Source organism: Staurois parvus, unplaced genomic scaffold (genome assembly GCF_062004578.1).
Source record: "Staurois parvus isolate SC_StPar_1 unplaced genomic scaffold, SC_StPar_1.0 ptg000734l, whole genome shotgun sequence".
NCBI lineage: Eukaryota > Metazoa > Chordata > Amphibia > Anura > Ranidae > Staurois > Staurois parvus.
In genome coordinates, this window is record NW_028318530.1 from 2,920,680 (window position 1) to 2,934,621 (window position 13,942).

The 13,942-nt window shown below is 40.1% G+C and overlaps 1 protein-coding gene across 2 annotated transcripts in view; it reads left to right on the forward strand.

Moving 5' to 3' along the window:
• The window catches only part of PDS5A (PDS5 cohesin associated factor A), a 143,292-nt gene extending 129,647 nt beyond the window's left edge, over positions 1-13,645 (forward strand). Inside the window, exons 29-33 of one of the 2 annotated variants that reach the window (XM_089654027.1) lie at positions 2,100-2,162; positions 2,611-2,747; positions 4,711-4,813; positions 5,860-6,209; positions 12,438-13,645. In XM_089654027.1, the coding sequence (XP_089510153.1) occupies positions 2,100-2,162; positions 2,611-2,747; positions 4,711-4,813; positions 5,860-6,209; positions 12,438-12,441 (657 nt within the window). In that variant the 3' untranslated portion in view covers positions 12,442-13,645. Of the gene's footprint in view, positions 1-2,099; positions 2,163-2,610; positions 2,748-4,710; positions 4,814-5,859; positions 6,214-12,437 lie in introns of those variants that run through there. The other variant, XM_089654028.1, reaches the window with a different exon arrangement.
• Positions 13,646-13,942: the final 297 nt, after the last annotated feature.

Consider the following 13,942-nt stretch of genomic DNA (forward strand, 5'->3'; position numbering starts at 1 on the left):
GGCTTTCCCTCCTTATGGGGGGTGTCAATGATGGTTTTCTGCACAACTGTCAGGTCAGCAGTCTTTCCCATGATTGTGATTCCTACTGAACCAGACTGAGAGACCATTTAAAGAGTCAGGAACCCTTTGCGGGTGTTATGGCTTAATTAGCTGATTAGAGTGGGACACTTTGAGCCTAGAATATTGCACCTTTTCACAATATTCTAATTTTCTGAGATTGTGGATTTGGGGTTTTCATGAGCTGTAAGCCATAATCATCACAATTATGACAAATCACGGCTTGAACTATCTTGCTTTGTATGTAATGAGTCTCTCATATATTAGTTTCACCTTTTAAGTTGCATTACTGCAATAAATGAACTTTTGCACGATATTCTAATTTTTTCTAGTTTCACCTGTAAATTTAATTTCATAACCTTGCAATGGTCAGTTAAAATAGTGCAGTGCCGTATCGCAAAAAATGGCCTGGTCAGAAAGGGGGGTACATCTTTCAGAGGTCAAGTGGTTAATAGTCATTTAAAGGTTATAAAATTAAACACATTTGTCAGACAAATTTACTCTTTCCTATCATAGTGTTACTAAACCCACAACAGTACAATCAGTCTATATATGCAGCAAAGCATGTTAGTTATACTCACTGTGTAACCAAAGGGTTTAAGCCTCCACATTGTGTAAAAAGGCTGTTTGATCCTGTCTTCTTTAATCCTCCCCTTCTACTCTTCCCAATCTATCTAATAGTACAGAGCTCTAGGAGTTGTTCTGCACATGCTCAGTTTAGTGTGTGTTTTTTCTTTTCTTTTCTTTGGGAGGGTGCATGTGATCCGCATAGGGCTAAGCAGCACTGTCCAGACAGAGGTTCAGGGGTTATGCATACTCATAGGACAGTCAGAACAGAATGAAAAGTCCTGCTACAAGCTTTAACCAGTACTCCGCTGGTCTCTGATAGAAGTCACAAGACTGCTATATACTGCTGATGATAAAAGGTATTTAACAATATATATTTACTAAAATAATTGCATTTCCATGTTCTGTATACTGTGGGAGGCCAGTTATAGTGAATGCGGGATCATGGGTTTAGTAACACTTTAAGGCCTGAGAGGAGGACAGAAACTAGTGTCTATTGTATCCCAACAATCACTCTGTAGGAGGTACAGAATGGAGCCCACAAACAAACTTATCTGGAGCCTTTCCGCAGCAGTTCCCCCTAGTGGTAGAAATGCATATTCCTCTTGTTTTGAGAACATCTTCAAGAAGTACAGTGTTACTTGAATTGTATTCCAGGATTTGCTTTCTTCAGCTGAGAGAACTTAAAATAAGTCTCAGAAATCTTCTGTTTCCACATGCCTCCCTCTCACAATAAATGTACTGTGAGCCGGTGGCAGGTGGAAGCTCAGCTCATGTAAAAATACGTTGCCAGCTTGCTTCTGATCAGTATTTTAATGTCACTAGCGACATCAGTGTACCTCCCAGCAAGGGCCTGTTAATGCTGCTTTAAAGCAGAGATCAATTACTTTTTTTTTTGCAAACTTACATTGGTCCAACCTTTCTTGATGTAAATATCCACATTAGATATCTGAATGGCTGCAGGGGTTAGTTGAAATCACTCCAGTAGTCTAACCTACATACAGCAATCTTCTAGGTGCTGCTCCAACAGCTTCTGCACGATAAAGCACGCACAGTCCGTCGCCTAGCACCGCCACCATTATTCAGAGAGTTTGTATCGCCCCCTTTTCCCTTCCCAATGAATACACAGCATTCTGTGATTTGTTGAGGTGTAGATTTGGGGCAGATAGCAGGTACTTCCTCATTCAATCAGAATACACCTTAATTGAAAAAAGGTGTTCTACAAATGGAGGTGCTGCCAAGTGCAGAGGGGTACCCAACTGGGGCAGCACCCCAAAGATCATAACTATCACTTTATGTAACACAGACTGCTGCAGTGATTTTCATTACCCCCAGTGGCCCTCCAGATATCAAGGCAAGCTGTACCAATGTAAGTTTGCAAAAAGATAATACCTGGAGTTCCACTTTAAAAGTAAAAACTTATACTCAATAGACTGCAAGGAAGAGATTCAAAAAATGTATTTCTTCTTTTCTAGGAATTTGTCAATGATAAGAGCTTCATATCTGAGGAGACTAGGGTTCATCTACTAACCGGAAAGGTAAGTTTTGACAGTTTTGCCTAGGCGTTGGGAGCAGAAGTCCCCCCCCCCCCCCCCCCCAAACGCAAACCACCCCCCCCCCCCCCCCCTCCTGTCACATGTCTCAGAAGACTGCAAAACCATTCAAAAAGCGCAGCCGGCTGTGAAGCTAGCCGACTGCCCACAATTAGGGTGTCGGCCTTGGGAAACCCGAAGGCTAGCTCGGGTGAGGACAGTATTGGATCCCGGGACAGGTAAGCGCCCTTTTATTAAAAGTCAGCAGCTAAGGGATTTGCAGCTGATGATTTTTATTAATTATTTTCCCCAGAGTGAAGGACCATTTTAAATACACATGGGAAATATGATTTCATAAGCTCTATTGAGGCATTTAGTTTTTATTTATGTAACAACTCTATTCTGATGTGTATTAAAGATGAACTGCTTGTGTAACAATGTACTGCTTTTCTAGCCAAAGCCAACCTCCGTTCTCGGTGCTCTAAACAAGCCTCTATCAGCTGCTGGCAGGCGGCCTTACCACAGAAGTACAGGATCAGACGTTGGAAGCAACACCAGTGTGATTTCTGAATCTGACTCTGTACGGCAAAGGTACATACAAACATGTAGACCTTTTTATCATGTGCTCTACTGCCAATACATGTTAGATGTTGGCCCCAAATGACCAGTCTTGAGGAAAAAAGAAATTGGTTAGGTTAAACTTTGCCCAATTACATTGATTCCCCTATTGTAAAGCAGCACATGGACTACCTGTGCTTGCCTGCCCATTGCCCGCTTCTAACCAGCATTTGACCCCGTAAGCTGCATCAATTTGCTTCTGGATTCCCATTGTCTTGTATTAGAGGGAAAAAAAGCAGTTCGAAAGTGAACTCAGACCCTTGAAGCGGTATCAAACCCAAAAGCAAACATTTATTATATTTCCATCTTATCAATTCTTAGATGTGGTGGCTGTTCCAGTTTTCTTCTCAAGGCCTGGTTCACACATATGCAGTTTGCTTTTGATCCGTTTCCACAGTGCTTTTTGCAGTGCATTTTTGCACACTTTTTTTGATGCGTTTTGTGGTTTGTTCCTCCCCCCTCCCCCCTTTTTTTTTTGTCTAGTTTGTTGTGCAGATTGCAAAATGTGTCAAAAACACGTCAAAAGCCCTAAATGCTTTTCTGCAGCGTCTCCATTGAAGTCTGTTGAATAAAAAACACACCATTTTAAGTTTAATAAAAAAAAAAAGCAAGTCCCTGTTCCTTTTCAAAAAGCATAGATGTCAGTGTCCCATAGCAAACAATGTTAAATGGACTGTAGTGCTTTTCTGCAAAAACGCATAGGTGTAAACCAGGCCTTAGGCTTTCTTTTACTTTCACCTGATGATGCAGCCAGTAATTTTTTTTTAGCAGACCAAGTTGTCCTGCAGATGTAGCAGTTTTGTCAAACCATTTACCACTGACAGGGGTGCTTACAATGATCAGCTTATGTTAAAGTATCTCTGTGATTCTTCATCCAGAGTATATACACTCGAGTACAGGAGGAGTTACTGGCCAGATTACCAGGTGAAAAAGCCCTAAAAAAAACCCCTAATGCAGCCATTGTAGTGAACAGTTGGGAAGATGCGATTTTATATTAAATTTTTGGCTTTGAGTTCAGTACCGCTTTAAGTGACATAAAATATTATTTGTGTATATGTTAAAGTGGTTGAAAAGCTAGGTTTTTTTTACCTTAATGTATTATGTGGTCTTCTCTCTCCCTATATGAGCCTGGATCTCTATCCAGTGATGTGCACAAGGGCAGTGGCACTCTATCTCTCCAAGATAGTGGGAGCCATTGGCTGCTGCTGCTGCTGTCAATAACAGCCAGTGCGTCTATGGACACACAGAGCGGGGCTCGAGAATGAGCACGCACAAATGCTTGTATAGCAAGTGGCATGCATGAGAGAGCAGCCAGGAAAGCCATTGGGGAACCTGATAGGAGGATTGGGGCTGCCTGTGCAAAACTATTGCACAGAGCAGGTAAGTATAACATGTTTAAGAAAAAAAAAAATCAAAGGTTTACAATCACTACCTAAAAAAAAAAAAAAACCCATTGACCCCTGCCTCTTCTGACTCCCCAAATCCCTTTCTTTTTGGTTCTGTGGTCCAACATCCTGCTAGTGGCTGGCTACATTCATTCTCCATGTGCCCAGTATTTGTAGGAGCATAGCCACCCCCTTGTGCACTGCCAAGATGGACTTAGGATTTTGGACTGGAATGTGTAGTGTGCCTAGAACAGTGACCATGACTATAACAAGCACTTCTCATTCCAAACAATGGAAAGTAAGGGGGGAAAAGGAGAGATTCAGGAGCTCATGAAGGATACTACATGGAGCCATGAAAATGTACCGTAAAAAAATTATTTGAAGAAAACCTAATTACAGGGCCATTATATAGTGGATTTTATGAACTATTTTTGGAGCATAAGGATATCGTTTAGTGCAGTTTTAATCAACCAGTCTTGCTGACCGTCCATGTTAAGTATGCAGGTGGACTAGGCTAATTTTTTTTTTTTTTTTTTCTTTTTATACCTTAGGGATCAGATTTCTGAGGTATCTGAAACAGGGGTCAGTGAAAATGAAGAGAATCCGGTCCGACTTCCTGTAACACCAGTCAAAGTGGATTCTGTTAAGACGAAGGTAGGTCATCATCTCTGTTTATGACTTTTTTGTTATTTTTACATATCTGCTGTGATTGATCTTAAATAAAGGCTAACTTATGTTAACATTCTGTCTACTTAATTGGCAGTCAGCCTACAATTGCAGTTACAGCTTTGTAAGGGCCTGTGGGGTTGACTTTTGTTTTTGTGTTGATGTCATCAGTTTGAGTCAGATTAACCACTTGACCTCCAGAAGGTTTTACCTACTTCATGACCAGGGCTTTTTTTGCTATTTGTTTAACACATTACAGTGTCAACAAGGTACCCAGGATCCCCCAGATGTGGACACAGCTGGGGGATCCTGGGTACCTTGCTTACATTGTAAGGTGTTTAGAGGGATAAACTCAGGCTTATACCTCTGCATTACATCATATTGTCTGCCCATATGGACCACAGTTTATTATGCCCTAAATATATATATATATATATATATATATATATATATATATATATATATACACTTTTTTGATGACCTTATAACCAGTGGTTTTCCTGTGGTTAATACATTAGGATATCTCTTTGAAACATTTGTTTACTGGAACTGGCTTGATTGTACTGGCATTATCCTATTCTTGGTATATAGTTGAAGTCTGTCTCTTCTTTGGGGGGCCGGGTTGGCTGAGCAATCCCTCCTTGCTGACTCTGTTTAGCAGTCCAATTTTTTTAAATCCTCTGGAGGGCAAGTGGTTAATAAGGATGTACTTTTAAATACCTACATTTTATTTGATTTCAGCCTTTCTCTGCTGTACAGCAGCACTCAGACGGGGAGAGGTTAGGGCAATGCTAAAAGCCAATCAAAATGTCCTGCAGTGTACATGCTGACAGGAAGAGTACAGAAAGGAGACCTAATCGGTCTCTTGTTTCCCCTTCACTGGTCAAGTCACAGGATGGTAAAACCTTTTCCATATGTGTATTTCAAATGTGTATTTAGCTGTTTGACTTGGAGTTCAGCTTTAATGAAACTGTATATCTATAGTTTTAAAGGATTTATAGCAGGATTTCTAACTAGCAGCTTACCTTTTTCAGGAGGTAAATTCAGATCAGTCTACAACACCTAACCTTGGTTCAGAGCGAGGAAAGAAGAGATCGGCGCCGTCACCAGGTGCAGAAAATATTCAGAAGGATTCAGAGGAGAAGAAGCCAGATGATGTAATTCAGGCGCCACCACCAAAGCCAAGAAGGGGGCGACCTCCAAAGTCTGCATCTCAGGGTAGCGCAGCAAAAAATGATGACTCAAGCAAGCCATCTGGGAGAGGGCGCAAGAGAGCATCAGCCAATCAAGATAGCCCAGCAGGAATTGAGGTGGGCAATGCGAAAGTACCAAAACACGATCAAGCAGCCAAAAAGACAGCACAAAGGCAGATGGATTTACAAAGGTGAGCTGTGAAATATTTGGCAGTAGTACAGTATGTAAATTTATATTAGGCACATTTCTCAGAATAGTTGTAGATAACACAACAGTTTTAACACAATGTAAGAAAATGGGCACTAATGTGTTTATAGCACGTTTTGACCAGGTCAGCAAGATGATTGCAATGGGTTTGGGTCATATGAGGACAAGACTGTCATTCCTCTGCATGAGATTTTAAACTATGGCATGTCTGAGAGCTTCATTAAGGCAGTCTAAATAGTATGCAACTTAGAGCTACTAGTCAGAAATCTGTTGATCTGTGTTTACTGGACAGCAGTATAGTGTGCTGTAACTTAGAGCAACCTGTTACAAATATGTGGCCTGTTTATGCTGGACAGTAGTAAAGCGGATTTATTTATTTTTTTATGCATTGATGGAACAAGGAAGTCTTCATCTTAGGGTTATATTGCTGCCTATAGGAGCATTGGCCCTGACAAACCGTAGGCCAGTTCAGGATAACCCTTCTTACTACCAGCATGCCTCCGTTTTCTGTTGGTGTCTTTAGAGAATAGTGGACTTCCTCAGCATGGCTGGTAAAAATCCAATTTCTTACTACAAAGCAGCTTGTGCAGGTTTCAACATGGCAGCTGTCTGGATCAGCTTTTTCTCAGCCTAGCTTTGGTGTGCTGTACTCTGACCCCACTAGACTGGACATTGCGGGACCCACCTGAAAGTGACCTTCAGTAACTTGGATCTGTGTTGTGCTTTACAGACCCTGTTCTTGTGAAATTTGGCCTTGAAGCTCTTTCCGGGGCCACTGGTGTTGCTTTGGCACTTGCTCAGTTTTTGCCGGTGGCGAAGTTTGAGTATTTGTGAGTTTGAGCACCTTGATAAAAAGGTTTGCCCCCTCTGTGTGTCCGGCTGTGTTTAGCATCTGCTATTGTGGGCGAGGATGCACCTGTGGTCTAGTTAGTTAGTTCACCTTTTCAGAAAAAAAAATGGAATGCACTCATTCTCTGTGGGTGATAAACTGTCAGTGCCCACACAGCTAGTGTAGCAGTCTGGGGATTTCCCTGCTTTTATTCCCACCTTTCCTTAGGGGGGCTAAGACGGATCAGTTATTCTGAATGGTCAGTGACTGCTTTGACCAATCAGAATCTCTCTAATCCGTCCCAGAAACCCTAATGTGACCTGTAATATACAATTAATAAATCAGGATTTTTGGATTACCTGTTAAATTCTATTCTTGGCATACAACACAGGGTCCCTCCATCTTGCTTGTGTTCTCATTTCGTGCCACAAAACTGAGGCTTCGCTAAGGTAGGAATGGTTGTACCTGGATGAGGAATTATTATTATTTTTTTTTTTTTGCTAGCGTCCTTTCACCTAAAGCAATAGCATAACCCAGATAGTCATGTTTGTGACAATATTCCCTGACTAGGACCTTTTTCTATTGGGTGGCTTTGGTTCCCACTTTCACTGTGACTCCGTGGGATCTGAATTTGTTTCTTTTGGCACTTAAAAAAAATACTCTTTGAACCCATCAGCTGTATTCCACTTTCTGTTGTTGAAGGTGGAGTTTACCTTTAAGGAAAAGAAAAATGCACATATTTTTGCAGAAACAAATTTTCCACTTGTTTGTTCCTACAGAAGCCTGCAAAGCATTGTACGAGCAATCAGTGGATCATAGGTGCATTGTCAGGCTCCTGCATACTTTCCCTTCAGCTTTCTGCCTGAATCTTTGTACTGGGAATGAAACATGTTACAACCTAAATACAGATTTTGTTTTAATAAATGCAAATGTACCATTATCATTATTATACAGGATTTATATAGCGCCAACAGTTTGCGCAGCGCTTTACAATATAACGGAGACAATACAATTACAATACACTTCAGTACAGAAGGAATGTGAGGGCCATGTTCTAAAGGTGATCTTGGCCTTTAATCATAAGGTGATGTTATTCTGTAGCCATCACCTCTGTGAGTGTCTGAGCTGGCTGTATGATCCTGTAAAGAACTTTTTCTGGTCTTACATAGTAGCAAGGTGTTGGTGAATCCCAGAATGTCCTTCTAACCTAAGACACTTTCGGCATTTCACCTCAACCAGCACCTCATTCTTCCATTCCTCTGTCTGGGTCCAGTTCATCAGAAGGAGGTATTCCTGCATTACCTGTATGTAGTTAGTGCTGTGATAGTGTCTCAGCCACTGCTTGCTTTCTTCCTTTCTTTTGCCCACCCCTTGAACTGCTTTTGTAGTAGCCTGCTTATATAGTAGCCTGGAGGCGATGACCTGACATCACTTCCTGTTTACCCGGAACTAAACAGCACCATTTTTAACCACATCTCCGCCGCCCTATAGCAGATTTACTGCTACAGGGAGGTAGGGGTGCGCAAAATCACTTGTGTACATATACAGGATTTTGCATTTCCGGGTAGGGGGCGCACACGCGCGCCCTACCTGTGCCGTCATTTGCGGCCGCAGCTGTCAATCACTGGGTCCCCGCCGTCACCCTGTGATTACCGAGGATCTCCGACAGGGAGGAGGGCTGCTTTGTTTACTAACAGCCCTCCTCCCTGTCTGCTCGGACACACTGCTCTGAATTGCTGTGCACAGCCATCCAGAGCAGTGTGATTACAGTAAAGCCCACACACATGGCCCCCTAGTAAAACACTCTCAGCACACAGTTAACCCTTTGATCACCCTTCATGTTAACACCTTTCTGACCAGTGCCATTAGTACAGTGTCAGTGTTTTTTTGTTTTTTTTTTGCTAGCACTGATCAATAAAAACCACACAGGCGATCAAATACCAACAAAAGAAAGCTCAATTCATGGGGAAAAAAAGGACGTAAATTTCATTTGAGTGCAGCAGTGCAATTGTCAGTTAATATAACCATAATGCACCATAATGCAAAAAATGGGCTGGTCAGGAAGGGAAGTAAATCCTTAGGAGGGCAAGTGGTTAACAGAGAAGCATTTAATTACACCGATCTTGGTGTGAATAAATGCTTTTCAGGGCTGAGGAGGGATTTGGGGTTTTATTGACCCCAGATCTCCCTGTAGAGTACCTGTCACATGCCTATTGATGTCATAAGGGATGTTTACATTCCTTGTGACAGCAATAAGTGATCGAAAATTATTTTTAAAGGAACAATGTAAAAATATTAAAAAAGTGCTTCCATGCAAAGGCAAACACACGCGTCTGGCATGCCAACAATGTTCGACCCACACTTGTGAGGTTTCACCGGGAATGTTGGATCATGGTCTGTAATTCCCAGAGCACCAGACCTCCTCTGTAAATCTAAAGTGGTAACCTGTAAAGGCTTTTAAAGCGTCTCCTATGGATAGTACATTTTAAAGTATCACCTGTTTCGCATCTATTCATCTTTTATATTTTACAAAAAAACAAAAAAATTTTTTTTTTTTTTTTTTTTTGGCATTAAAATTTAACTTATTTCGGGGGGAATTGTGTTTGAAAAACAAGTGCAAAAATACAGTGTGACATAAATATTCTAAGAAATGTTCTAGCAAAAATACTGATTACTTGTTACCAGAAAAGGCCTGGTCTTCACCTTTAGATGTAGAGGGTAGAGTTGTCTGATTTTTTACAAATAAGTGTATGGGAAAGTTCAAAGAAATGTTTTTCTTTGCCTTGTGATGCAGATACAACCTGTGGTAACTGCATGCCATGCACAATGAGATTTTCCATTGGTTGCAAAAGATTGGCAGTGTAAATTGCTATTGCTGTTATTCTGCTGATTGTGAAGGAGCTATTCTCTTTCTGCTTACTTTTGTGTAACCCTGCTGTTAAAGTGCAACTTTCTGCATCTTTTGAAGCATGTAAATGGTGAACAACAAGATGTAGATGCATTCGTAACACAGCTGCCTATTTTGCATATATCAAGGAACCATTGGCCCTATATTGATCTTTCAGCGGTCGTGTTAGGTTCAGAATCTAAAGAAGCGCAGTGTTTTTTATACAGTTTATATTAATGCCTTATTGTACACCATAGATTCATTGTTATATTCATGTAACAAGATATAAAACAGCCTAGTCACAGAACCAGCTGATCACACGTGTGCTCAGCCTAGCTACCAAGGAGGATTGTGTTAATACTTGATGGTAACATAGGCAATATTATCACTTTTAACTGCATGTTACAATTCTTCCAGCAGCATGAACCTGGGCAGTGAAGGAGATTCCCTTTTGGTGTTAGATTCCAGTTCGGGAGAGGTTTCTAATGGTGCAGATCTAATTAGTGCGTTCTCAAGCAGCCAGGAATCAGAAGAAACACAGCTAGAGGTGACAGGTTACTTACAGGTGCAGTTTTGTAGCTTTTGTTTAGAGGGTAAATATGTTCAGCTTTTTACCTCGTGTGTTTCTTTATGCAGCGATATATATTGAGAATAAACCCAAATCTGTAGTTTTTAGGGTCCCAGTCCCATACTATTCTGGTTAAGTCAAGGGGAAATACACTAAGTAGCAGAGTGTTGTGAATGAGTAACATTTTGTGGGCAAAATATAACAAATAGCGGTAGGTATATAAAGCCACCCTTGCTTTGCTTTTATTTACAGAAACCATTATCGAATATAAACTATTCCATGGAGCATGGTCATTGAACAGAAACTCTGCAGGGGCAGGGCTGCTGCACACAGGTTTTTTACCTTCAAGAATAGAATGCATGAAGGCAAAAAACCTTGAGCCTTTACAACTACTTTAAAGTAGGCTAGCCAAGTATCAGTCTAAAAATTAGAGTTCAGCTTTAAATTGAGAAAAGTAGTCACTGCTGTTTTGTGCCATCGTGTCCCACACTGAATATGGTCCAGAGAAAACAAAGGGCACAGTTGTCTGGTCTATGAATTTCTTCCTGATCTCCTCAGAGTGCCAAAGCTAGAGTCTGTAAGACCACCTGCAAGCAGCTTGATGTTCCTGTGATTACAGTTACAAATGTTAAGAAGTTTACGATCCTTGGGAGTGCAGCAAGCCTCCTTGAACGTGGCTGCAAGTAAAAAATCAACCCCAGATTAAACAGAAGCATAGTGCAAATAGAAAAAGAGCCAAGGAAAACGTGATACAATATGAACTCAAAGGGCAAGATACATCCGTGCGTTAATCGCCCCACCAATGTGAGACATTGGGCACAAAGAAAAGATTCCACTGTTTGAAAGCAAAGCTAATATTTCCTGAGGACAGATGAGTCAAAACTGGAACACTTTGGCAACTCATACCAGTTTTATGTTCACAGATAAAGTAAATTAAGTTTTTAACAAAAAGAAATCCATAACTATTGTAAAATATTCAATGGTCCAGTGATTTATCAGAGATTTTCCAGAGACCATCAACATTTTTCTGATTGATTTTTACTACTACTCCTACTGTCCTACTGCAAACGCACATTCACTTTTTTTTTTTAACGATCGACCTACAAACAAATAGAAAATAATTTATACAGAAAATTTTTTCCAATATGCTTATTCTAAGATTTTCCATCTTGAAACTAAATCGATTTTAGTTATGGTTTGTGTGCTTATTGTGACAGTTTTTCTATCCATCTATGGCCAGCTTAAGATAAGAATGAGAAGTCACTATTGTTGAAGTTGTAGTAAGCCAACTTTTACATGTTATACTTGAGGCAGTAATATTTGGTATTATAAAGAACCGATCACTAGGATTAACTTTTTTGTTTGTTTGGTTTACTCAAATATGTTTAATTTTTTTTTGTTACTGTAGTTTTTATTTACAGCCATTGAAAAGGTAATGTGGCAACCCCCACCCCAGCTGCTACATCACCCCTTACTACTTAGCTGGCAGTAGGAGCCACTTGGTGGGTCTAATCATGAACTCCCCCTTACACTGAGAAAAATGTTAAAAGCTTTGCACTTTAAGGCTACCCATAGATGAGTTGGTTCTTTTCTTTCAAGCAGCAGGTTGAACAAAAAAATTGACCCTGATTTCCCCATCCATACATTTAAGATGGTTGGGGGAATCCTCCTAGCTGTGTCTTGTATTCTGACAACGAGAGACTTCCCCACTGTCAGAATACGCTGATCAGCTCTGCAGTCTGTTGCCTAGAACGCTGGTCAAGTAGAATTTTTCCAATAGGGCAGTTGAACAGAAGTCAGTCGATGGACTAACGGGACACATTTTGATCCATGTATGGCTAGCCTACGTTGTACAGCTAGGCTAATGAACTAAAAACAATTCCATAAGATATGACTTTACAATACCTTGTCTATTATGTTTTCACAGGTAAAAAGAAAAGTGCCGCACAAGAGAAGGAAATGAGCGTCTATCAGCAGGCATGCTCCACCCTTCAAGACTTATTCCATTTTTCTAATCAGAAGTTGAACTTACTCAAACATCAGAAACTTTTTACTTTTAGCAAAAATACATAAAATGAAAAAAAAAAAAAAATTTTTGAAGTCACCTGCAAAAAACTTGAGATCACAATCTTACCAAATTCTTCGAGACACAGTTTCATTTCCATGTAATAAAATTACACTCTGGTTGTTTGGAGCAAAGAATAGGACTTCCCACATTACAAGCCATGTTTAGTGGGGCTCCTTGGTTACAAGACTGCTGTTTTTTTTTGGTTTTGTTTTTAATCTCTGACAGAGGGTACCGTTCCAGAATGAGACTCTTACAACCAGCTTAGGTCTCATCATTTTTCCATGCACATAGACTCCTCTTTAGCAGATTATTTTTAATTGTATTCTGCTGATGTACATAGAGACATGGCTCCGGCCAGGGACAAGGGAAAAAAAAAAAAGCTTATTGAAGGAATGTTGCATTCATTTATTGGTTATTGTCTTATGTAAAATTGTGCTGCAAGTCTACTTTTTAAATAGAATTGATTGTACAGTTTTTTTCTAACTCCATACTATGAAATTATCGATCTCTTGTGTTTTCATTTTATTTCTCTGCACAGATGGGGCGTTAAATTACTTTGGTTCCAAAAGCAACATTTCACAGAGCAACAGTTATCTATTTCCTTCTGAGTTAATATAATATGGGATATGTGTACATATTTGTTTTTTTTTTTTAAGCCATATATCACTATCATAAATCCCTTTTACTCAAACACATGTTGGAATACTGTACTGGATAGCAAGACAGTCCGGCATTTGATTTTATAATGTTGGTTGACAGATTTTTAATGTAAAAAAAAAACTTTTTTTCCCCAGAAATAGTCAATTTAGGCAGCTTTATAAAAAAAATATTCAGAAATGCAGATGCTTCGATTTTTTAGAGGTTTTGCTGTTCTACAGTTCATGTCTCTCGTCATCCTGGAATATTTTTTTTTTTTTTTTTTTCTAGGTTAATAGGTGTGCACTCTGCATTTTGTCAGTGAAGTAGTGGACACTTAAAAGTGTATGCCCAGTGCTGCCTATGCACCTTGTATGTACACATGGTCATATTTAAGTTTTGTTGCATAAAATAAATGCTTCTAGGTGTCATGTTGTCTCCATTGTTTCATTTTGCTTTCTCTTTTCATCTCCACCATAGTCCTGTCTTCTTTCTTTGAAGTGAAATTTGTCTGATCACTAGGAACTCCACCCTGTTTCTCCAAACTTGAACAGCAAAAACAATCCTTTATTTAGCCAGTACACCATTGCGGAAATTTATAGGGCAGGTGAGGTTAATTCTGACCCCTGGCTTTATAACTGCCTTTACACACTGAGGTAATAAAGGGTCTCTCTTGAGTATTACCTGACCCAGGACGTAGGTGGAGTCATTGCTTGCTACGTGGGGCA